Source organism: Oryx dammah, unplaced genomic scaffold (genome assembly GCF_014754425.2).
Source record: "Oryx dammah isolate SB20612 unplaced genomic scaffold, SCBI_Odam_1.1 HiC_scaffold_4, whole genome shotgun sequence".
Classification (NCBI taxonomy): Eukaryota; Metazoa; Chordata; class Mammalia; order Artiodactyla; family Bovidae; genus Oryx; species Oryx dammah.
This window is the reverse complement of record NW_024070188.1, coordinates 36,891,794-36,917,524: the sequence shown is the minus strand read 5'-3', so window position 1 is coordinate 36,917,524 and position 25,731 is coordinate 36,891,794. Positions and strand designations below refer to the sequence as shown.

The 25,731-nt window shown below is 46.6% G+C and overlaps 1 protein-coding gene across 1 annotated transcript in view; it reads right to left on the bottom strand.

Moving 5' to 3' along the window:
* The window catches only part of SIM1 (SIM bHLH transcription factor 1), a 74,880-nt gene extending 49,487 nt beyond the window's left edge, over positions 1 to 25,393 (bottom strand). The window contains exons 1-9 of the mRNA XM_040239122.1: positions 25,053 to 25,393; positions 23,784 to 24,388; positions 14,518 to 14,600; positions 11,162 to 11,251; positions 10,533 to 10,641; positions 10,313 to 10,398; positions 9,378 to 9,577; positions 9,073 to 9,179; positions 8,301 to 8,448 (exon numbers count right to left, since the gene is read on the bottom strand). Of these exons, the coding sequence (XP_040095056.1) occupies positions 8,301 to 8,448; positions 9,073 to 9,179; positions 9,378 to 9,577; positions 10,313 to 10,398; positions 10,533 to 10,641; positions 11,162 to 11,251; positions 14,518 to 14,600; positions 23,784 to 23,958 (998 nt within the window). The 5' untranslated portion in view covers positions 23,959 to 24,388; positions 25,053 to 25,393. The remainder of the gene's footprint in view (positions 1 to 8,300; positions 8,449 to 9,072; positions 9,180 to 9,377; positions 9,578 to 10,312; positions 10,399 to 10,532; positions 10,642 to 11,161; positions 11,252 to 14,517; positions 14,601 to 23,783; positions 24,389 to 25,052) is intronic.
* Positions 25,394 to 25,731: the final 338 nt, after the last annotated feature.

The window sequence follows — 25,731 nt, the reverse complement described above, 5'->3', positions numbered from 1 at the left end:
AGAATACTTAATGGAAAAAAGAGCAATGGGACAAATGTGCAGAAGGCACTGTTTCATCTCAAAAGATCCCATCTCTGCTTCCAGCCCTTAAAATTCTACTCCTTTCCTGATAGCTCTACCCTTAAATTCTGTGCCCTTAGCAAATAGTGCAAGTGGATCACATCATTTCAAACAGGCTAATCTGAGTGTTTAAATATTTAAGTGAAACTCTTATTTTGTCAAATAAATTGTAAACTACCCAAGAGAAGCCAAGACCTCTGCTTCATGTATATACCCAATAAATCACTGCAATCTGCCATCCTCTGGAAAACACTGGTGAGGTAGCCATATCAGTCCATGGAGAGAGATGGGGAACACACAAAAGGCTCCACTAATCATCAACAGTACCAGTGTCATAGGTTTTATTCACTTTAAATATAATTACTGATTTGGTAAAATTGACATAACACTGGTTCCAACTAAACTAACTTCAGAAATCAGATTAACATTTAATTTCTTAGAATGCTCTTTTGCCCTGTAAAGCACCATTTCACCATGTAAGGCACTTAGGAAATGCTGGTTTACCTCTGTCCAAGCAGAAATCTCAGCTCCCTCTAGAACAGCAGTTCCCAATATTTTTGGTACCAGGGATTACTTTTATGGAAGACAATTTTTTTTCATGGACCTGGGGTGGGATGGTTTCAGGATGATTAAAGCACATTATATTTAGTGTGTACTTTATTTCTATTATTATTACATCAGCTCCACCTCAGATTATCAGGCATTAGATCCCAAAAGGTGGGGACCCCTCATCTAGAAATTAACCAAACTATTGAAGTTACCACACACAAAGAGCACAATGCTTGGAGGGGTATGAATGGAAGGACTGAGGAAGGGAAAGAAAATAGGCACTTAATTTGTGGATTCAAGGATTTTGAAATCCAAATTAAAGAGGGAATTATTCATCTTCTTTCAAAGTATATCAGTTGATGTCACATAGCTGGCAAGAGCTGAGCTACCAGGAAGTCCCTTAATAACAAGAATTAAGATATTGTGAGCATCTGCTTTCTGCCAGCTACTGTGCTATATATACATTTTCTCTTTTAATCCTTTTCAGTTCTTAAAAATGGCTTTCCAAGTGGCACAGTGGTAAAGAATCTGCCTGCAATGCAGGAGACTCAGGCTCAATCCCAGGGTCAGGTTGATCCCTTGGAGGAAGAAATGTCAGCCCACTCCAGTATTCTTGCCTGGAAAATCCCATGGATAGAGGAGCATGGTAGGCTACAGTCCATGGGGTTGCAAACAGTCAGACACTACTGAGTGACTGAGCATGCAAGCCATCCTTAAAAAGTGTGTGCAAATGCCGCCATTTCACAGATGGGAAAACAGAGGATCAAAGGAGCAGAGCTGTGCTCACAGTCTCACAGCTGTTGTGCAGCCATGCATGTTTGAACCCAGATACATCTGACACCAAAGTCTGTGCCTTTCCCTAGCAGGTTGCTTCAAATTATACTGTGCTTTTAAAAAAGCAAAATCACAATTCCAGTGCAATATAACTTCCTAGAGTTAGGTCACAGATGGTAAACAGATGGCTCAGACTCAGACCACAAACATTGTCAATGCCCAACAAAGGCAGGTTCCTCTCTCGTGGCCCTTAGCTCTGCCCTCACCATGGATCATCTCTCACCCCTGCCCCCTCCCTGGACCTTGGATGCCTATGGCAGAGAAAAAGGAAGTGGGAAGTTACTCCCTTAGACAAAGCAGAATGTTAAATTCCTCCATTCACAGGCTCTCAGATATTTCCAGGTTCCATCCAAACTCCAACCAATCCTTTTTGCATGGTAGCTTAAACACAGACACTGGCACTTCAACCCAAATGAGCTTTCAATCACCACCTGCTCATCGGCAAGATGTCACAAGCCAATGAGAACAGAAAACAGAGAGGAAAGCCCTGGATAAGAGGAAGAAAGTAGCAGTCTTTTACTAAATTATCAAGATATGCATAATCCAAAAAAAGGAAATCAACTATACTTCAATTTTTTAAAAAAAAGATACGCATAATCCACCCCCCAACACATATCTTATATGAAACATAGCAGTGTTTGCCTTATGACTACACTAAGTCAGAAGACAAATCATGCTTCTTTGAAGTTCCAGTAAAGCCTTATTTGAATTTGTCCATCCATTCACATGTTTTTCCATGATGTGACTCAAAGATCAGAACCTTTTTCCCTCCGAACAGCCATAGACGAGTTGTCAGGCTGGTCATTTAGTCAACACCAAGTGGCTTCCATCTAGGAAGTAAAGGGGAGGTCCTGTGAATCAGTGCCCTCCAGGTTAGGATAATAAGACAGGAAGGAGGGAAAGCCAGAGAGGCCTGTGGAAGGGGAAGCAGCCAGACAGCAGCACCACCAAAGGACCAGAGGATGACATACCTGCCCAGAGCATGCTGGGAAGTTCTCCATTCCCAGCCTCTGAACAGTGTCCCCAGGAGACAACCTTTTCTGCCATTCTCCTTCAAAACCAGAAAAGAGCCAGTGCTGACCCTGCCCCAATGCCCACCTACTCTTTCTCTCTCTCTCTAGGAAATAGCCTGCTGCCACAGGAGGTAATTTAGTACCTGATGTGATTTTTCTTTTTTTTAAAGAATGAGTTGGTTTGCCAATTCAATGACTTTTGTTTGTCAAGAACATAAAATGTTAAATCTGGTTGTAGAAATGAAATAATTAGTAATATCAATTTTGTATCTATGTAATCTAAAAACAAACAATTCAATAAAGCAAAAATGTTTGCAGGCCACATTTTTTTCTTACAAAATAAAAATGTCCTTAAGGGAAAAAAAGATACATCCTTAACTGAACGTCATTGAGAAGGTAGCACTGCTAATTTAACCCCCTAAACTGCCAATATCTATACTTATCCATACTTGTGAAGTGTTTTGCTCCATCATGAGTTCAGATGAAAGCCTATCCAGAACTTGGGTAGCCTAACCCTGCAGGCCTTACTCATTTAAACCCATTCCTCTCTCCCAGACATTTTCTCCCAGCCCCCAACCCCATACAGAGAGCCAGGGGATACAGTCAACACTCCAGGCTTTAACCCTGGCTTCACCACTTACTCAACAGACCTGACCTCAGCTTCCTCACATAGGAAATGGGGAGTGTGATCCTGGCCCCAACCACCACACAGAGCTGTCAAAAAAACAAATGAGGTAATGAATGCGACAGCATTTTAAAGAAATGTGAATTCAACATGGGGAAAAATGTTGAGTATAAACAATGAATTCAAGACTACATATGATCATTTTGACAAAAGAATTACAATTAGTGAAAAGTATATGAAAGGTACGGAAGGTAAGATTATTTAAATGAGTACTGGTATTATGTACCGTAAAACTGACTAAGTGTCCCAGCTCTTTCCTTTAACAAATTGTTTTGGTAGTTATAAAATCACTATTAATTACTACTAACAGTTTTGATTGTCAAAAAGTACTATCCACACAAATGTGACTTCAGTTTGTTTCTATGACAATTCAATTACATAACAAGTCCTTTGAAAATGACAAGGGGTTTTGATGTTCAATTTTATCATAATAATAATTCAACACAATTAAGGTTCAATCCTGATTTGAGAGTATACATTGGTATACAATTATTATTTTTAATGATCAAAAACATTAAATCTATTCAACGAGTGCTCCATTGATCTGAGGTACAAGAGTAAATTACTTTACATTTTGATGTAGATTGCTAAGTCAAAAGGCGATTCATTTGACATTATTTGTAATATAGAAGGATGGTTTTGCTAACCAGAAAAATAAAGTCCATTTTTTATAACTACTCAAATTATTGGTCAAGTTTTTAGAATACATTTTTTAAAATTTCCTAGTAGTAACAACAATAATATCACTGGGCCTTTAAGTTAATTAAATTTTTAAAAAATTTTAAGTGCTCAAATTAACTCAACACTCAATACACTTGAAAGAGCAAACTAATATGAGCATATTATGTTTACTGCTTTATGGTAAGGATACATAAGGTTTATATTCACAGAATATGTTAACACTTAAAAACCCTTTTTAATTATGAGAACAATGGTTTTATGCAAAGAAGAACAAAAATTATGGGATCGGCGAAAATTACAATGTAGATATCCTCTTTGTCCCCCCTTCCCCATGAAGGAAGTATGGCTCCTTCGCCATTTACCCTAACTTTTCTACAAATTTACAAGATTATCAGTAGATAGCAAGTTATAAGGACCACTAATGTAAATTGTCTCTATTTGTTCTGCCTTCTCTAACACTAAGATAGAAACTGTAACACAGAAAATTACCTTCTTCTATCTGTTCAATGAATCACTCTAAAACAGGATGTGAGATTTTCCACTGAAACACTGTTCCATCCTAAACTTAGAAATAAACAGAGAAGTCTTCTTTACCAACAACAAAAATGGTTGAAGATATTAAATGTATCTGATTCCAAAATTACCAAATCACTCTCAAAAATCTTCTCTTTTACTTTCCAAGTGAAATATGAGCTTTTATTGCTTACAATTCTCATTAGAAGTCTAGTTTAAAATACAATAACATTTTACTACTATATGCTACAGAAAGGACAAGGGGTTTTGATGTCCCCTCACAATATATCATCTGTCAATCAGCTTAAATGAGATCACACATCAGTGAGTACTTGATGAATTTCAGTGGCAGACTGTCTTTAATGGCATCAGTAGACTAGATCTCATGTATATTTTTGCAACCTTCTACACACTGTAATTTGAACACTTTAAATGTGCCATCATAAATGGTATAGTGTCTATGTAAGGGAATGTTATTTAAGGATGATGTATTGTGATGTCTGTAGTTTATTTTAAAATGATTCAGCAGAGGAAAAAGTACATACACAAATAGACATACACATAGGAAGAGAGAGACATAAAGCAAATATGGCTTATAGATGACATGTATACGGATATTCATTGTACTATTCTTTCAACCTTTTTGTATTTTTGAAAATTCTGTTTTAAAAGATTTTAAAATGATATTTTTATATCTTATTGGTTTATCCTTAAGAATAGATTATAAAAGTTTTGTTTTTAAAACATAAAGAGAATCAAGACCACTCATTTTTCTAGAAATTACTTTTCATAGTTTATTGGGTGTTCCACATTTTCAATTTTCTTCACATTGAGTATGAATGTTTTCCATCTGAACTGCCTATGAATAATTAATACTACTAATTAGACAAACTCGAGGAAATACAAATTCAAGAAAATTACTTAGGCTTTACACAGTATGCTCTTTTTTACTCTCTAGGTTTCTCTGGACTTTGCCCACAGTCACTGTTACTAGCTAGACACTAGCTCCATTCAGCTCTCCTCTTGAAAATAATTAGGGAATAAGGTTTTGTCAGCCTGTCATACTTAACACTTATTTCAAAGCCTGTGGTCAAAGTTTATAGAAAGGTTTTTTTCAAAAGCTAACAGGGTATGTATGCCTTACAGAGAGTCATGAGCTGGTCAGTTTTTTGTTTTGTTTTGTTTTGTTTTCCTGTTTTGGGTTTTTTTAGGGGGAGGGATAGCCCTTAATGAAGAGCTACACAAGCTTCAAGAAACCTCAAAGACTCAGAGAAAAACTAAGAGAATTTTTAAAATTTAATCATAGTGTCTTCTCTTTTTTTCTCTAGATTTTCAGAATATCAAAATTTTGTACAGAGGTCATACAAAGCCAGTATAAGTAACACCTGCCTGTAAAATTCCTACATTCACTGTCACAGCCACTAATTAAAACAAGGTAACTGAATATTTCTATTCATCATTACTTTTGTTAGATAATAATGACTGATTTTTCTGGGCATATTTTAACTTGAACAATAAATTTACCATCAAGAAATCAGAAAAATGAGTTTCTTAGGAATGTAGCTCCCACCAAAATGTCACACTTTCATTTGACCAATGATTATCTAAAATTCTCTCTGCTTTCATGACATGAAAACCCCCTCACAATATATGCTATTAAAATGTCTAAATTTGGAAAACACCTGGCCTGTCAAGTTATATGCAGGGGTTTGTGGTTTGCCGTGTATTGAGATAGTGTATTTGGAAGGAATTCACTTATCATTCTCAGGCTTCATAGAGAACTAGCCCTGAAAACAAATGTATGTGGTAGTTCGCTGCTACCATAGAGAATCAATAGCCATCTATTTAATTTGCTAAGACAATGTAAATTAGTAACTTCCAGCCAGATGTGTGTTATACACATCAAACAAACTGCAACCTGTTCATTATGAAAATCCTGTCAACACACACAGAGCCACTTGATGACATTCCATCTAAGGCAATTTCCACATTTACAGCTATAAAAATTGTTCTCAGAATTTTTACAAAGAATTGGAGCTGAGACTCATAAAAGGGTAATCAATTTCAGCTTTTCATCTTGTGTGCTTCTGTGTGTTTATTTCTCTTTTCATTCAGCAGTGTAAAACATTCAGAAAATCGTGTGCAATGCTATTTTTTCTTCTGTAAATCATTTATCCTCATTACATCTTTTTAATCTGATGTAAAGTTGGGAGCCTAATCCTGCAGCTCTGAAGAAGTGTGTAAAGTGAAGAATGATAGAGTCAACAAAAGAAAGAAAGTACACTTGCCCACTGGAAAACAAAACAGAATATTTCAAAATGACTCTAAACATAATTAAGTTTACCCATTGGGAGGTCCAACTTGCATTCTGATCATTTATATGGGGCTGTGTGACTATATACCCTGCTGTTTGATAAAAAATGATTACTAACCACAGGCACCCACCAGAGAACAGAGTGTATGTATAATGCTCATGATGTCTCAGACATACAAAGCACCTTCTTAAAGAATGTCCGTTTCCTTTCCATGGTAAGCAGACATAATTTTTCACTCTAATACTTCTGCTTCACAAAGTGGCTTGTTTTATGAATTATATTTTGCCATTTTCTCTTATGTTTATCTTAATAATGTGAAAAGCTGCATTTATTAAAATAGATGGTTTTGTACACCAAATATTGGTATGTTTTCTGCTCTGTATTAAAATCCACAGCCTTCTTGTTATTACAAAAACTTAACAGTATCCATTTCAATACCATTTACTAAAATGAAAGAAAGAAAAAGTTTCTTAATCACCAGCTATTCTTCTTGAATACTGAATCCTCATTTAAGCCAAATTCATTTTCCAAGTCTACTGAATTAAATTTTCTTGTTAAACAGGGCAGAGTAAATAATCTTATTGCCAAGCATAATATTTCCAACTACTACATTTTTAATTTGCTAATTTAAAAGAACATGAAATTAATCTATTCCTCATGGCCAATAGTATAGTCTGATTCAAGATAGCACCCTTTAACCAACATCCTAATGTCAAAATAGCATTCCTACTAAGTGCTCAGTGTGTCAACACTTCCAAAGTAAATAACTGCTCAGGCTCTCTAAAATCACAAGAATTTCAACCTGCACTAAAAAATTAAAAACAACAAGAGGTAACTGCACACAAAAGGGTTCTTCATAAAGGCTTCAACGCTAAGCAATTCTACTTTCACAAACATTATACAGAACGTGTTTTCTTCACCAGCGGCATACCAGGACATGTGATCAGCCTACAGGGCCACATTGGCAAACAGAAACGATTATTGTTTCTAGAAAGAATAAGGCTCCAGTGTGGTCACCCGGCCGCCCAGCCAGTCTCATCCACAGGTGGCTTCCAGGCTGGTTCCTCACCTAGAGAGGACAGGGCAACAGAAAGGCCCCGCCACGACTTGCAGCCCTAGCTCCCGCGGGGTCTCTTCACTTCCTAGAGGTTAAAGTTAGACCCTCCTGGTCACTTAAACCCTCTTTGTGGTTCAGGGACAAATCACTCTCAGAACTCTGAACTTTGATTGGAGACTCTGGTTAAAATTAAGCACTTCAAACCCAGCTTTGAAAAGTGAAACAGATGTCCTGTTTGTTCACTATAAATGGCTCCGTACGTAGGACCCTTCTCCCTCTCTCTCCAGCCCTCTCTCTCTCTCTCCCTCCCTCCCTTCCTCTCTCTTCCTGCCATATTAAATTTTATTTAAGAGTGCGCTTAAAAGGTTAAAAAAGAGAGAGTAGAAATCAAAAAATAGACTGTGAAGGGGAAAACTCCTAAACCTTTCTCTGGAACATAAGGACCGCTCTTCATGATGATGAAAGTGCTAGAGCTGTCACCTCCCAGCGCAGTCAGCGCTCGGGGTCAAAACCGACCCTACCCAGTGGACCCCAGCCTCGCCTGAGACCAGGGTCGCCTGCAGTGGGCCACGGAGTCCCAGACGTGCACTCACGTGAGGACGTAGTTGACGCTGACGATGCAGTGCGGCCTGGACGAGCGGCTGTTGTGCACGATGGTCGCATAGCTCTGCACCCACACCCAGCCGCCGTGCTTCGCCAGGAACCGGTAGTATTTGGTGGTCACCTGCCCCTTTACCAGCACTGATGGAGAGACAGAAGATGGCTCGTGGTGAACAGACTTGCTCCTGAATCGGCCCAAATGTTATCCCTGGCGGTGGGCAGTGCAGGTCCCCAGGGAGCCCTAAGAGCTGCGCCCAGGCAGAAGGGAGAGACAACCAGAACATTCCCCAAAGAACAATTCGTCCTGTTGAGCTTCATTGAGTCCTCCGGTCCCTCAAGATTTAAAAAAAGGGGAACACTTATAAGTTGGGGGATTCTCGAGACTCGACATTCTAACTATGGAAGGTCAGGTGTGGGCATCAACTCCCGGATGCTCACATTCCCTGTCCCGGGAGATTAAGCTCAAAGCAAAGTTGTTTCAAAGCTGAAGTGCGTCAGTGCGAGCTTGAGCCCGGTGGGGAAGCCTTAGATTCCATTTCCATCTTGGGGGAGGGGAGGAGGCGGAACAAGGCCTTCCTGGGAGAACTTCACCCGGGAAGTCAGAAACTCCCTCGGCCTGCAAGAGGCCCGGGGATGATTATGGAGATGAGCTGGGGCCAGTACTGGGGCAAGGCGCGCGGGGCCTCTCCTAGAAACACCACCAACCCCTTCCCGGTACCAACACCGTCCCGCCCCCACCTCCCGCCGGGCAAGGTGGCGTCTTACGCAGGTGGTGGGCGCAGCGCAGGTGGAAGGTGTCGCAGCCGTGAACGTGGTGATACAGAGTCTTCTCAATCAGGTCCTGAGGTTCGTACCCTGTCAGCTCTGCCACTCTGCGGAGAGTAACCCCACGGGATGAGCGCGGGTTGCGGGGCTGCCCCCACCGCGGACAGCCACCTCAGAGCTGTGCCCACCCTCAATTCTCAGGGCCCCCTCGGTCACCTCATCCGCAAAATGGGTCGACGAGGAACTCTCGGCGAGTGAGCTGGGCCGCCCTCCCACTAGGGGGGACTCTGGCCCTGACCACCCACCTGGAGTCCAGGAAGATGAGCTTCATGTCCAGGCTGGCGCGGAACATGAACATGTTGCTGTGCAGTTTGATCTCCGTGACGGCGCTGGGAGGCAGCGAGTGGCCCACGGCCACCAGGCCCACGTTCTGGTAGCAGCCATCGAAAGGGGACATGTCCAGGCTGTACTGGCGTATCTTCAGGTAGCCGCTGCAGTGAATGACCTGAGGCGGACGGGGAAGGCCGGAGGCTCAGCCACAGGCAGGAAACACCCCAAAAAGGTGGAAAGGGGACTGAAACATTGCAGACTTTTCTCGGCCACAAACGCCTGTGCCCCACAGCCGGTGCACTGAAGTGTCCACAGTTATGGGGCCCCCACGTGTCGCAAGGGAGTGACGGTTCTGCCCCAGTGGACTCATTTAAGAACTGATGAAAGTGCAGAGGCCTGAGCCCGCCCAACCCTAATACATTCAGATCGCCAAGTGGGGCCCTGGGATCTGCATGTTCGCTGCCATTAAACAAGAAAATCTTGCATTCCTGCTAAAGCTCTGGTTCTTAACCTCTGGCGGGGGAGGGGGCAGAATCTGACGCTATGAGTAAACTCTTCGAATCTACCGAACTTACCGACTGTTTCAGATGCTTTACACATCCCTAAGGCCCATTACCAGCCCGAGGTTAAGATGCCCAGCGTTCAAGGCAGTATTCGAACCCAGTGAGACGTAAGCAAGCTTAAAACACAGTCTCCAGCTGTTCACAAAGTTTAAAGGCCCTTGCCATGCGCCCGGCCGGCGGCGCTGTGACGTTTGGGGCTGCGGCGGGGGAGAGCCGTCCAGGGTAGTCCTGGCTGCAGGAACCCCTCTCCCCACCCTCGTGAGCCTCCAGTCCTGCCCCCTTCGCCCGCACGCTGCTCGGTGGGCGCGGCCGCCAGGAGGCGTGGATCTTCTTTCTCAGCCACGCACCTTGTAGCCGCCGCAAGTGAGGCCCGCGTTCCTCTTGGCCAAGACGCACTTCATCCTCAGGAAGAAGGAGCGCTCGATCTCGTACTCTGCGGGGGATGGGGTAGGGGTGGGGAGCACATGAGACAAGCGGCGGCGCCACGGTCCCTGCCATAGCTAAAGGAGAAAGAGCTAGCAGCTGACTGCGATGGGTCCCGGTGTCGCTCGCAGGCGGCTGCCTTACCCTGGACGAAGTGAGAGTGGTAGGGTTGGTGGGCCGTGAGCACCGCTGTCATCTCGTCGTGGTCCGCCGGGTGGATGTATTCGTAAATGCTGTTCCCGGTCAGCTCTACCTGTAAAGAGGTGGGTATCACCGTCTCCGAGGTGGTGGGACGTCCCACGGAGGGGCTGAAAGATTGAGCCAGGGGGTCTGCAGGGGACAGGAGCCTCAGCTCCAGAGTTGATCCTGAGTTCTAATTCCAGTTCTGCCTGCTACCTATTGTAACCTATCTAAGCCTCAGTTTCCTTATCTGTGAGAGGAAAGAATAACAATAGTAATTATAGTAATAGTAGCAGTAGTAATAGTAACAGCTTCCTGGCAATCTGAAAAAGATATCATGACATAAATATGTAGTCACCTCCCATGGTCTTTGGTTTAGGCTCTAGCAGCTGGAAAAGGCAGCCAAAAGGGCTTGGGGTGGATGCTAAGGGACAATTAGAGGAAGGGGAAGATCCAGACCTCCTGCCAACTGAGATGTTTTCAGTCCTAGAAACACATAGAAACGCTTTGGGAAAGCCCCACCCCCACCCCACCCCCTGCCTCCAGCCCTGGCTGTAAATATTGAAGGCTGGAGGTGTGGACCACTCACCTACCTGAGAAAGACCCAGATGGACTGACGCTGTCTCAGAGATGTACATGATCTTCCCATCTGGGGCCACCACAAAGATGAAACCATCCAGGGTCTGCGGAGACAGAAGCCATTGAATGGAGAGCCCTCTGGGCCATTGGGAGAAATTGGGGGTGGGGGAGTGATACAGAAGTACAGAGAGATGGAGTAGACAGGCTAGAAGGAAGGAAGGCAAAAAAAAAAAAAAAAAAAAAACCTAGCCACAAGAGTTCTTTTGTTTATTCCAAATTTGTAAGCATGGAGGAAGTGGTGGGTGAGGCTACTGTCCTCCAAGACTGAGGATTCAAGAAATGAACAAAGCAGACATATCTACACATACACAAACATTCTGGGGGAAAACCATAGCCTGTGATAAGAGGTGGGATGGGTATTAAGAAAACCAGAGGTTCCTGTGTCAGTCTTGGAGAGTTTCATGGTGGGACATTCTATAATGGAAAGCGTGCTAGCGGGGTTTGGGGAACAGTAGGCACTGGGAAATGTGGAAGGGCTGGCAGTCTGAAAAGTTTGTAGACAGAAGGCAGTTGGCCAGTGGCTCTGGAAAGAGTCCAGGAGACGGGGATTTAGGAGATGAGAGTCTTTCGGGGCAGCAAGTCCACACAGCAGTGCTACAGAGTATATGTGTATGTTTACACTGATGTAGCAAACTGACAGGCTCTCCATGAAGAAAAATCTTAGACTTTCACAGTTTCTTTATCTTTGTGAATAAGGCTTCAGTCCAGGCGGTGGAGCATCAGGATGAGTCAGATCCTGCTCTGAAGGAGCCGCAATGTATAAGGGACAACAGACCTAAAGCTGATATAATGACCATACAGCTGAATGGACAGTGCTGTGAAGGACTAGAGGCTGAGTAGCCTGAGACCTGGGGAAAATCAGAGTGGTCAGAGAAGCAGAATTTAGAAGAGCTGTCTGAGCAGAACCTTGAAGAGGAAGCCTGAATGTGAAAAGGGAAGAAGGTCATCCTAGACAGAAGAATGATATATAGAAAGCAGGCACTGGGGGAGAGGAGAGGATGCATCTGGTGTATTCAGGCATGAAAAGTTTAGTGTACCAGAGATGACGCTGAGGAAATACACTGGTGCTGGATTGTTGGAGAGTTTGGGATGTCATTCTGAGGAATTCAGAGATGCTTTGCAGGTATCAGGTTCCAACAGAGTAGGGAAATAAATAGGCTTAAATGTGGGTGTGTTGGTGGTGTTTTTTGTTTCATTCTTCTGGCAGAATGTGGACAGTGACCTATAGGAGGAAAGAGTGGAGATGAGGAAATCAGGGATGGTCAAGCCTCAACTCGGTGGTTCAAGGAAGACAGAGTGGGGAAAGAGTCTAAGATGATTCTGGCTGTTGTGGAATTTGTAGTGGCAGAAAGAGAAGCTGAGACTGACTTCAAGATCATTGAAATTTACAGAGGCATGGTGAGTTTTAGTATGAGTGGAAGTCTGGAAGAAGGAGATAGTGAGTTCTCATCCTGGGCATGCTAAATTTCAGGTATAGGCAGATATCCATTTGGATGTGTCCAGATGGCAGCAGGAAATAAAGGTCTGTTGCTCAGTAGAGGGATGTCTAGACAAGAAGTCATGCAAATGTGGAAAGGGAGTTGATATGGTGGTGTTGGCTGAGATAACCCAGGAAGCCTTGAAGCTGTAAGAGGAGAAACAAAGCTGGAGCCTTGGGGAAATGCCAGCATTTATAGTCAGACAGTGGTGAGAAAACCTAGAATAGCAAGCAGAGAAGGGGAAGAATCCAGGAAAATGTGCTACTTTAGAGACTAAGTGAGAGGCAGAATGTCAAGTAAGCCATGTCACCTCCATCCAGTCTTTGCCCAAATGTCACCTTCCCAGTGAGGTCCTCTGCAACTGTCTTACCACTAAACACAGCCCTCTTCTTCACCTTCTTTTTCTCCATGGCACCCACACCACTGTCTTACTATGCAGTGCACCTGAGTGGATTTGCAAGGCTGCTCTCCTTAGAATGTCAGTTCCATGAGGCCAGGGCTTTCTGCCTGACATGCAACTGGCCCTTCTGTGTTTGTGGAATGAACGAGGTCAGGTAAGATAAGAGATGAGCATCTTATGTTGAACAGCAAAATACAGCCTGTGCAGAGCACACCTTCTAGGAGAGAAGCCATACTGCAGTGGTGTGGGAATAAGGAGAGCCGGGTAAGCCGTGGAAACAGAGGATCACTAAGTCCTGTGAGGAGTTTGGGATGAAGATGAGGGAAAAGATTGGGCAAGGACTAGAAGGGGTGACTGTTTGGGTTGTGCTCTCTTGTTTGTATTGATGAGGAAAGTTAGCTGGGAATATGGAGGGATTTCAGAGAGGGTCAGTTGCTGAGAGACAACCGATGAAAGGTGTTCCCAGAAAGGGAAGAGATAGTGCCTTTTAGTTAAATTCAGGGCTGTGGAGACCAGACCTGGAAGGGAGTGCTCACACAGGGCCTCTCTTTGCCCTGTGAAACTAAAATCTCTTTTGGCCTCTGGGATTGAAGGAGGAACTGAATAGTGATGAGACTGGAAAGGCCAGGCCACTCCTGCCACGAGATGCTGAGCATGCCTGGCCAGGGAGGGAGGACCATCTGAGAGTTCCCAGTCTGATGCTAAGGCTCCCACGTGAGGAGCTTTGGTGGACTTGAATAACAAGAATAAGGGGGTGCAGGGTGGGGTACAAGTGTCAAGCCTAAAAATTCAACAGGGAGTTTTACTATTTTAAATATTTGCTAGGCGACTTACTCGGGCAATGGACAATTTCAAACGGTGTACACTGCAAACAACGTGGTAATGGGTGCCTCCACAATGGATAAACTCATTACCTGGGGAGGTATGTGTGCTACCGCGAGGGTCCCTGCGCGGCCTGGCAGGGCTGGGATGAGGGCGCCTGGAGAGAGGAAGGAGCCCGGGGAGCTACAGGAAGCAGATGAAACGAGTTGTGGTCGCAGCTGCACCCGGAATGTGTGGGCTTAAAGCACTGACGGGCATTTCTACCCGATCCCGGCTATTTCCAGGATAAATTCTTCATTTTGGACTGTTGTGCAGCCGGGCTTCGGCAGCTTGGCCCGAGGGCTGCGGTTCCCTCTGCCGAGTGGTGTCGGATGGCGTGCCCTCCCTCTGTTCAGCCGTCCTGACTGTGGCCTTAACGGGCTCCCCTCCAAACCCAAGGCGCCTATTGTCACCTGCTCCTCCCTCTCCACCTGGCCAGGAGACTTCCACACCCAGCGAGGCAGGAGCCTAACATTTTAACTTTCTAAGGAGTCATAGGGCCCGCGTGAGAGACGGCCACCTTCGGACAGTTTGCCTGGCTCGGGCCCTGGCACACGTGCCGCGTCAGTACCTGGAGCAGGTGCGAGCCCAGTTCGCGGCCGACGTTGTCCAGGGGGCTGGTCCTACTCGAGTGGCCCCACGCCTCGCCAAGCCCTGTGAAACACAGAGACACCCTTAAAAGATGCACTCCGACCCGGCTGGCGGTTTGAGAAGTAGTTTAGTGGGTCTGTCACCCAGGCAAGCTTTCACACACAACCGGACACCGTCCGGGCTCCCTCCCCACCTGGACCGCGGGAACCCATTGAGTCAACAGAGGCTCCGCCCTCTCAACTCCAAAGGAGTTTAACAGACTTCAGACTCCCTCTCCCTCTGCACGACCGGCCCCGGCTTCTCAGGAAGGACAGGGTCCTGGCTGAGCGCCCCACTCACCCACCCCGGCAGCACCCCAAGTGGCCTCTTTTGAGGGCAGTCTGTGCCCAGAGGGGCCGGACACAACAGCAGAGCGATAACTTTTGTGCAGGTTCACTAGTGTGCTTAGAAGGGCGAGGGACACTACTTCTCACCCCAAGTTTCATCATCCTTATCACGAGGCCGAGGGTGTCCACACATTCAGCGAATACCGCGGCCTGCCCAGAACGACCTGAGACTTCGGGCCAAGGCCAGCTTGTCCTGGTGGGCTTTCTGATTGGCTGCGGGGCTCTCCAGCCCTTTTCCTCCCCTTGGCCTCTGACTTTAAAATGCTTCGGAAAAATTCGTTTGCTTGGGGATGGCTTCCAGCACCAGCTACCCTCTGCAACCCTTCCTCTGCCTTTCCTCTCTCTCCTAGCAGCCCCCACTTAACGCGTCCTAACCTCAGGTCCCCACCCTCACCCCAAGAAAACCCAGGAGCTTTTCTGAAAGCCACTTATTTTCAGGTGCTAACACCATCTTATAATATTTACGCCCCATTTTGGACATAGGGAATCACTCCCCTTCTCTAATTCCCTGGCATCAACTGCTAACAAAGACTGCCCCTTCCTGTCCTTGATGTTACCACCTTAAGCTCTCTCCAGGCTTTGCCACTAATCAGTTCTCTGGTGATGTCTGAAAAATAAACCTCCCTGTATGCCCGTGGCTCATTTTTCAAAATGTAATATGGAGTTTGCTATAGTACCTGTTTTCAGGAAGAAAATGAAAAATAAGACAGAAGAAACTTGCAGAGGTTAAACTACTTATGGATAATATCTTTTAACAATGTTGCTGCTGAAATTAACATAACTAGGTAGTCCAATTCTTTTATGCTTCCAACCACTTAACAAGGTTAAACGTGATAAAAATTGGGGGGGGAGGGGATGATTTACTGAATTACTGCTTAATGGGACAAATCACTATGAAGTACCCAATAACAAACACTCGCATTGTAAATGGGAGTGGGGGCGGATCTTTCAGAATAAAACACAAGAGTTGGGACTCTTAAAGCGGCTTCCGAAGAAGGCGATCAAAACCCTGGTAACGAGTAACCGTGAGCGCCCCTTAAGCTCGAATCGGGTTTTTCTGGGTGTTTGCACATCTAAATAAATCTAACGATTTCCCCACCGCTCTGCAAACATTGATCCGCCCCCACCAACCCCACCCTCGCCGGGACTCCTCTCCCTTCCTCGCGTTGGGCAACTCCTCCTGATTCTTCCTCCCTCCCCAGAGTGACTCCACTGCCCTGATTCCTGCGGCCCTCCTGGACTTTCCGGAAGGCCCTGCCACAGCAGCCGGCACACACACAATCCTTCCTTCGCCCTGTTACTTTCTCTTAGCTCCTGCCGTCTGGGTCAAGCTCTATTCCTTGGTTTCACCCCTGATCACACATACCCAACCAGAAGAAGTGGCGGGAGAGTGTAGTCGAAGAGGTCGCACGGGGGAATGGGGAAAGGATCCTGCCGGGAGAGCCCGGGACTCGGGTGGCGCTGGCCTTTTGACGCTGGGGCGCAACCGAGGCCTGAAAGCCCCGAGCTTCCTGGGGCGAGGGGCCGGGCGCTCGGCGGGCAGGGAGCTGGCCGCAGCCGCCTTGCGTCTGGGATTGTGCCTTCCGCAGCTCCCCGAAGGGTGTGAAACTTGCTCGTGGAGCCAACAAACGCCTTATTCTAAAATTACTGAGGTTCTCCAAAGCGGCTGGGGACACCAGGGAGCCGCCTCCCGAACAGAATCATCTGAAACCCCCTCCCCCCGAGCTGAGCTCAAGGTTGAGTACCGGTTCCGAACTCCCGGCGCCAGCCTGGGCTGGTTGTGGTCTCTGGGGGCGGCCTCATTATTATGCGCCTACGAGGGAAAAGTAAGACTTCCCTGCAGGTTAATAAACGACCGGGCCGGGCACAGGGTGACTGGAGCCTCCCGCGCCCTCTCCTGTACCCCCCACCCCCTCACCTTTTAAGGAACCTTTTGCTTTCACGGAGCATTGCCTTCTCTCCCGTTCCTGGTTGAAACCTCCCGCACACGGTCGTGTCTGGGTTAATGTTTTATAAAGAACTGGCTGCCTTCCTCTACCTGTCTGGCTTTTCTGACCTAAGATCAGGGCTCTGAGCTCTCCTTTCAGCCGGCCCAGGACACCTTCCAAGCCCGGGGCATGGGTTTCATCTCTCAGAAAGCCGGGGGTAGAGTGGGAGCAGAGACCCCTCTCCCTGGACCCCGTCACCTTCCTCTGGCACTGACGCGCTCCCACCCCCAATTTCTGTTGGAGAGGGGGGTAAGCCGAGATTTCGTTTCTGCACTTGACCTACCGCAGAAAATTCGCAAATCCTTTGATTGTCTGTTTAAAATGAGGAGGAAACCAGCTCCCTTTGCGGCAGGATTACAGTGCGAACAAGATCTAAAGATTCTCTTGTAATTCGGTGAGGCCGAGGGAACGGGGTTTTGCAAAGGAGAGAAGGAGCTCTACGAGGGAGGCGATAACTAAATCGGGTTTTAGACAAAAGGATTTTCCCCAGCTAAAGTGGCCGAAGACAAAGGAAAACATAGTCTATTTTGGAAGATTTCCAAGATATGCCACATTAACCTTAGCAGATAAATTTTTCTTCTCCCCGCCCCCTCTCCCCTTAAAGTCTGGTTTATCATATTTACATAAGTAGTATTAGAAGGGATGTATCTATTATGGATCTAAAGGACTAGCTCACATTTCACGTGAAACCCCGGGCGAAGTTTCACTGTTGCTTTACCCTCAGTGCGCCGTTGAGCCATTTCCATTTAAATACCCCCTGACCCAAGGATTACCTCAATGGACTGACTGCACGGGTTTTGTAATTTCCTGAAAATGAGATTTCGATTTATAAAACAAGAAACCAATTAGTAACCAAATGAGGCGAAGTAGATCCACTAAAATTGACCTAATCCCACAGGCACAATTTAGGCCCGTTCTTGGCGAATGAATGATGAGCCCCAGTCTAGCGTGAGCCCAAAGCATCATCCAGCTGTGTTATTGCAAGCAGCAAAAATAAATTGATCGAGCTTTTCCTTCGGAATGAGTTTCATACCCTTGACAAAATATAGATTACAGACCAGGTATCTGCTCCTTCACCCAGTCAGGAAGAGGAGGAGGAGAAGAGCTTGTTCTACAGTTTCGCCGCCCACCCCTCACCCCCCCCCCGCCCCCTTTAATAAATACAGTATCTCAATAGAAAGGTGTTCTTGTTGCCCTTCCCGGAAACCTTCAATTCTTGGATGACAGGGAGCTGTCCCGTGACCTGACCACAACTTGGTGACTGAGACGGGAAAAGCCCTCCGAGACCCCGCGTCTAACTTCTGGTCCCGGGGGACTTGTCTCAGCCATCTGGTTTGTCCACAGGGCCTCCGCGTTCTCACTGTGCAACCCTTTCAGCCTCAGAACAAGCGGTATTCGTGTTCCGGCTCCAGGAGCCTCAGCGGCTGGGCTCTTCGGGGCAGAGAGGGACGGAGATCAGGAGCGTTTCGCCCAGACCGAGCGGTCTGGAGCGGTCACTGGGCAGGAGGCCGCTTCGCGCACCGAAACGCACTCAGTCCCCCCACCTGGGGCGCCTGGGGCGGCCTCCGGGCCCTCTGGCGGGTGTGGCCCACCTTCCGACGGCACTGGTGGCCGCGCGGGGCTGGGGTTTGCCCCGTGCCGGGTCCCGGGCCCCAGAGTGCGCGTGTGCCGGGGGCTCCCCCGCCTGCCTCGGAGACCCCCAGCCGCGCCCAGGGTATGCGCTTCTGCCAGTGTGAACCTGGGGTGGAGACCGACGGTCGCAGCGCGGACGCTCTGGGCGCTCGTTGGTGCTTCGGCCCCTGAGGTAGGGCTTCCCGGGCGGGGCCGAGCCCGAGAGGACACGCACTGCAGGAACGAGGACAGGCCGGGTCCGGCCGGGTCCCGACTAACCCGTGGGACGGACACGCACGAAGGGTTGACAATAGTGTGCGACGGCTGAGAGCCTCACGCAGTGTCTCCCCAGGACCGGACCTTCGAGGCTGGCCGGGCTGGGCGTCCGAAGGCCGGCGCGGGCGAGGCCGACGGGTCTGTCCCGCGGCGCGGGCCTGTCCCGCTTCGGTTCCACTTGGCGGTCTGGACGCACAGCTTTGCCCCTCGGGCGGCATCTTGGCTTTAGAGGAGTTTTAGAGGAGGGCCGGGCCTGGGGGCGGTGGCCCGCGCAGCACCAGGCTCGGCGGGCGGAGACGTCCTCACGCCCCAGGAAGGCAGAAACAAGGGCCCGCGCGAAGCGTGAGGAGACACCGCGCGGAGGCCGCGAGCTGGCGCACTCTCGGCCACCCGGGCCCAGGCTAGCGGGTCACTGGCCGCCGCCGCGGGGAGAGAATGGGCCGCACGGTGGGGATCTGGCCCGCGGGCCTTGGCCCACAAGCCTCCCCGGCGGCGGGGCTTCGGCAAGGTCTCTGTCCCTGGTCTGAGCCACGGAGGTCGAGGGATACCGCTCCGGAGCCGTCTGCCCAATGGCGCTACCAGAGGAAGAAGCTTTGCTCCTCAATGCTCAGACAATGTTTTAGTCTTTTCTGGTTAGGAGGCCCGTTGCAAAATAATTGAGGATTCCCCGTCCCCATGCAAAATTTAAAATTCCGTGGACCACAGACTGACAATGAGTGCACAGCTATTATCATAAAGTATTAGCTGGGACGAAACGTTATTCTCTTGAGAAACACCTGATCCGACAAAGAAATGAGGCAAGAATCCATAGATTTGAATTCTGTGTCCACATTTGTATCTGCAAAACCTGGAATCTGCCAAGATTCCCCCAGATTGAAAAATAACTCCCCCTAGAAATCAGGTTTGTCCCCTGGAAATTTAACTTGATTTTAGTTTCAGAGGAGTGTACCCTGCTTAAAAGTATTCTGCCATAGCTTATCATACCCTGTTTTTATAGTTTTGCTGTTGTTGCTATTGTTACTGTTTTTATTAATGATTACTCCCTTTTCCAAAAAAAAAAGTACTTCTTCCATTGATCTGGTCTACAATTTCTAGCACATAAATCTGCCTTGCAAATGCTCTGCCCAGAGTTTAGTTTTGCACTCTATATTTTAAGTCAACATCAAAACTGGAATTAAACAAAGAAACCCAGCGTGGAGCATAAACTGTGCTTAAAGGCGTTTAAATGAGAAAAACTTCTGTAAGAAAATAAACATGGAAACCTAATGCTCAATCATTTCCCCAAGCAGCAAGAAAAACAGCCTTAAATCACCCATCCACGTGGGAAATGGGGCCTCTTTTCCTCTTTCAGTTCTCAACCTCAAAAAAAATAAGGTGATTAAGGATTTCAGTCTTGAGGTGAATATTAGAGCAAGTGTCTGTGGAGGTTTGTTTAATCATCCTTTTCTTTCCAGCCTTTGTGGAGACTCCTACACAGTTACTGATTTCCATTCTGTCATTATTTTTATTTTGCCACAACATGTTGACAAAGAAATGGCAGTAATGTTACCAAGATACTGAATGGCCATAGATTTGAAAACATTTGATCTTTTCAAAGGCCACACTATGCAAGCCACTATGTCCCCAGTAAAAACTGTATTATAACTGGATAACAAATACATATTTTAGTTGAACTTGTTCTTTTTTGTATACAAATCAAGTCATAACATCTCTTTTTTTTAACTTGCCTCTTTGGCTTTGAGAACACCAAAGACATATATATCCAGATATGCCAACTTTTCCTTTGCAAGGCTGTTTTAGAATAGAATATATTACCTACCACTTGGGATATGCAGTTCTAATGACTTCCCACTAATTGTCCCAGAGTTTTTGTTTTTATTTTTACTATGAAATTTCCAATTTAATACTGTATTCTTAATTATTCCAGGGGCCCATATCCCGTTCTTCTGTGCCTTCTCCCTCGATTTTTTCCCTCAACAGCTCATTTTTATCTACTGAGATAAATAAAAGCTGAAATTTGCTCCCAGACCAGGAATTTACTAGACTCCTGGGGCCAGGGTGGTTAGGAATTGTATTCAACAAATGGTGGGAGGGTAGCTATATTTTAAGTATCTTTCATTTTTTTCACGTGTAAGTATGGAAGGATTTCTGTGTAAGTCTTTTGGCATTCAGGGTATTATAAATAAAATGTAGTATGAGCAAAACCAGTAAAGTTTTATAGTCATTTTTATGCCTAATAACTGATGCCACCAGATTTAGAATTATTTTAGATTATATACTTTGCAAAATCCATACATTACATGTGATAGCAGACTTATTGTGATGAAAAAGTTACCTTCATCTCACCTTTAAAATTTTGTTGAAGACCTACTATGTGCTGGGATGGTGTCAAGACAGATGTAAAAATGTACTTCATTTTCAAACAATTTCCATCTCTCCACACTAAACTATATTACCTCCATAAAAAGTGCTCAGTTTCCCCCACTGCCATGGACCTAACCTTGCCCACCTTTCTGCCTTCAGGCAACAGCTGAACCCAAATTTGGCACCCTCTGCAGGTTGTGCTTGGTTCTGCGGCCTTGTGATTATTTTGCTCCTGAAAACTGTTAGTTTTATTGTTTGTTGCTGTTGTCCTTTAATATTTTAAAGGGCTGAATCTGGGTTTTGGACTTTTGAAGCTAATCTAGACTCAAAATTAAAACCTCATCCCTAGGAACCAGCTGTCCGGATGACCCTAACTCACCCGGTGGAAGCTTTGGGTGAGTTATGAGCTCAACAGTAGCTGGGGAAATAAATGATGTGCCCAGAGTTCACACATCGTCCATCCCCTCCTCCCCATAAACTCGCGCGCATCTAAAGAAGGGAGAGGAAGGAGCGGCCCCTGGCCAAAGCTCTGAAGGAAGGTGAGTGGGGCTGCAGAAAGTACATCGCCTTTAAAGTAGCCACAGGGGACAGGCCTGGCCAAACAAGGGGACTCCAGCGGGAGTCTTCACTCTTTTTAAAATTAATGAGAAGTTGGCTAAGAGGGTTTACTTTTTCTTCCTATTTATCACGCAATTTATAATTTGTGGAGTTAGCATTATATTAAACAAGAAAGCTTGCTGTCTTAAAAACAAAACCAAAACAACAAAACCCAGCCCGATTCCCTCCGGCCGCGCCTGCCCGGGGTCTGCACGACACAGAGGAGCCCCTGGCCCAGCGACTCCCCGGGCGCACTGTCTCTCTCTGTGCCCTCCTGGGAAGCCGACCCGCTATTCTTTTCCTCCGCGATTACTCGCAGCCTCACAAGCAGCACCATATGCTGCTTCTGATCAAACAGCGAGCGACATCGGCACCGATAATTGACGAGACCCGCTAGAAATCACGCAGAAAGGGAGCCCACTGAGACCGCAGGGGCTGACAAATCACTGCTAATAATCCTGTTAGGAACAGAGCGGCCAGCGGAGTTCGCAATAGCTTTATTTTTATAAAGTAGGCGCTGACAGTATAAAGACAACGATATCTCTTTTTTAAACAGAAGGCAATGTAGCATAATAGAAATTTTCCCACCGGCAATTCTCAGCACCGGTTGAATGGGAAATGTGGTTTTTATTACATAAGTTGCCCCTCCTTCTTTTTTCTCTTTTCTTTTTTAAAAAACTTTTCAGGTATGTTAGGTTTTGATTCCTCTCCTCCTGTAGTTTCCAAGGTCAGATGAGATTGTTCAAGGAACTGCTTTAAGACAAAATGACCATAATACTACTTATAGCTTTGGGCTAAAACTGAACTATAAAAGTTGTCCTTTAGTGCGCCTGACTAATTTGGGGGCACCTTTTGCAAGATTTTGATTCAGATAATAACTTGTAGTCAAAATGAAGCAAAGTGAAACTCAAAGTCCAATAGTGATTCTTTCCTTTCCTCTTTTCCCTAAAAGAAACAACAAATTCCAAACATCCAAAATCAACAATAACATAAATCTCTCTGGGGCAAATAAGACGTTCTGGTTTGTAAATAAACAGGGTTCCTTCTCTAGAATTTGTTTGTTTAGTATTCTCTCCTTTACACTTCCAAATCATCCTTCCCCAGCAAAGACATATCTAAAATATTTTAAAAATCTGTTTATATGTTATTTGAATGTGAGTAAAGGAAAAGATGGGGAAACAGAAGAGAGACGAGTCCTTCACCTGCTGAATATAAATGGTTTCATACACGACAGTGTTCTATGAAGGCTACTTTGTCCTCACACAGTGAATCTTGATAATCTAAATACATATTTTAAATCATGTCAACAGTTCAGCTATTCTAACTTCTAGGCCTTATAAGACAATTTTCCCAGGGATTCATTTGCCAACCTGCCACCTAAAAGATATTTTCTAAGCAGGCAAGTGATCTTAATTCAATCTTATATCTCAGAAAAAATATCAAGCCCCGAGTTGCAAATCAGAGTTAGTCTCAGAATCTGTGACCATCTCAACAACTCAGAATAAATTTGCAATAAGTAGTCGAGAGACTGGGTAAATTCAGAACATATTTGTTCATGAACTTGCCTGCTCCTCATCTGCTGAATTACTGACATATTGAGAAATTATTATCTCCATGTACATGGGTCTGTCTAGACATAGCAAAAATAGAAGAATTTAGAGATGTTCCTGGTCTCTACTAGATATAAATCTAACAAGAGGAATTAAAAAAGAAAGTCACTAGTAGTACTTCCGACAGAGCCCAGTTATCTAAGTGTTGACAAAAGCACCGTTGGGCTGCTTCCCAACCAAACACATCTGATGGACAGAAGAGAAAGTATTAATGGGGAAGTAGAAAGAGCCACAGAAAGGCAACAGAAATTCTAAATCCAGCAAGGTCCTTAGTTGTTTCAGCATGCTAAACTTCCCTTTGCAGTGAGTGAGTAGGTACATATGCATGTACTTCTCTGCCGGTAGTGTAGTCATTCACTGGCAAATCCCTTACCCCTTCTACCTTTGAAATTCCATCTGGTCAAAGTCACTTACCTTCTGGGAACACTACTCTCATTTTGAGATAGCTGGTTGTGAGTCTGATTATGGATGCTTTGTCCAGCTGCGAGGTGATAGCTGAGGGCAAAGGCAATAATTTAGCCAGTTCATAAAATTCACTGTTTTCCTTCTCCCTCCTAGTCCGGGCAGCATTTTTGGACTTCTCTTTCATCGTGTCTCGTTCTCCCTTTCTTCTTACAACATAAGTTCCACAGATTCATCCAAAATCAAAAATAAACTTTCAATTAGAGATCATATTTGGCAAAAAAATATAAAGCATACTTTGACGAGACTTTTGCTTCAGTGTTTTGATGGTAGTGAAAGAACAACGGCGAACAGATTTTTTTCTTTAAAAATATGGGATGCGAATAAAATTGCTGATCCACGGCAAGAGATCTCGACAATTCTAGGCGTAGCTGGGGCATCAAATGCCGGCGGGAACCCCGAAAAGCCAGCCTTTTCTTCTGTTCCGCGCTGCAAACCCCGGTCCTCGGGAGATCGACATAATAATCCCCGACGGGTGCTCTCAGTCCCGAGGCCTTGGAGGCGGCTCCGAGCCCCTCGGGGAGGAAACACGATTGCCGGACCACTCTTTCAGGCCACTGTGAAGACAACAGCATCAGAGCGTCAGACATCTGCGGCTCCACACTCACTCAAGCGCTCGCCCCAATTCTGGGGGAAATGGCCGGGAAGGGCCTCAGCGCGCCTCCGCTTTTCCTTGCCAGGCTCAATGTTTTGGTTGGTTGGTTAAGATTTGGAAAAATCAGCAGCGAGACTGAGTCCCCTGCAAATAATATTCGCCTTCTCTCACCCCCGTCAGACACATTCTCCAGCCCCCTGGGAAGTTGCCCAAACCACAAAAAACAGGTCTCGGAAGACCCTTAGGAGCCCCAGGCCAGGCGTACGTTCTCAGGAAGGCAGGTTTCTGCAAATCAGAATTTCTCCGCAGCGCTCGGGCGCCTCTCGGTCCCCCCACTTTGGTAGGTCCGGAACTTGACTCTAACTTAGGTCTCAAGTCTCAGGGATTCCTCAAAAAGTGGCACTTATACATCGAGTCCCTCGGGACTGCCGAGGAGGCGACCCAGCGTTTCCCTTGCCCAGCGGGGGCGGCAACACGCCGGGCACGGCAGCGCCAGGTTAACAGGTGGCACATTCGCGACAGCCCCTCGCAGGCACCGGAGGGCGGGAGGCGCCCGGCCTCTCCTCCTCCGCCGTGGAGCAGCGGGCGCCACTGGGCGGGCGCAGGGCACATTCCACTTCACCTACCTTCAGTCCCTGCCGGCGGCAAAGCATGCGGAGGCGCCCACCTCTTAACTGTACTCATGCCTACGGTCCAACTAAGCCACTCCACGGGCCTCGCCGCTTCCCACCAGCAGAGAGGAGCAGAGCGCGTCCTGGCTCTCTCTTCTTCTCTCGGTCATGAATTGGGGGATGGGTGCGAGGGAGAATGGGGGGAGGATTCGGGCTTTGGGACGGGTGAGGTGGTTTTAGAATCCTCCTCCTCGGTAGTTGTTATGAAGGAAGTATTATTGCTAATTGGAAGCCGAAAACGCCCCCCTGTAACTTCTTTATGGCTTTACAGGATTTAGCTCCAACTTCACTCCCGGGCTCCCTCTCTCCCGCCCTCTCTTAATGCCACTCACAACTTCCTCGTTTTTGATTGGCTCGGTGCGTCTCGGGGTGCGACGCTCACTGGCCAACAGGTCTGAGTGACGCGTGCACGACCCGAGCCTCCCCGCCCCCCGCCCCCCTCCCAGCCCCGCGCCCGGGCTCTCCGCAAGCCGCCTAGCTAGCCGCGTGGCCGTAAAGCTCCAACTAGCCCCGGGCACGGAGTCTGTGCTGCCACCCAGCAGCTGCTGCTTTTGGCCTCCCGGCTCTTGAGGGCGATGTGCAGAACCCGCGCTCCCCTCTCTCCCGGGGGTCTAAGGGCTGTGCACTCAACCCT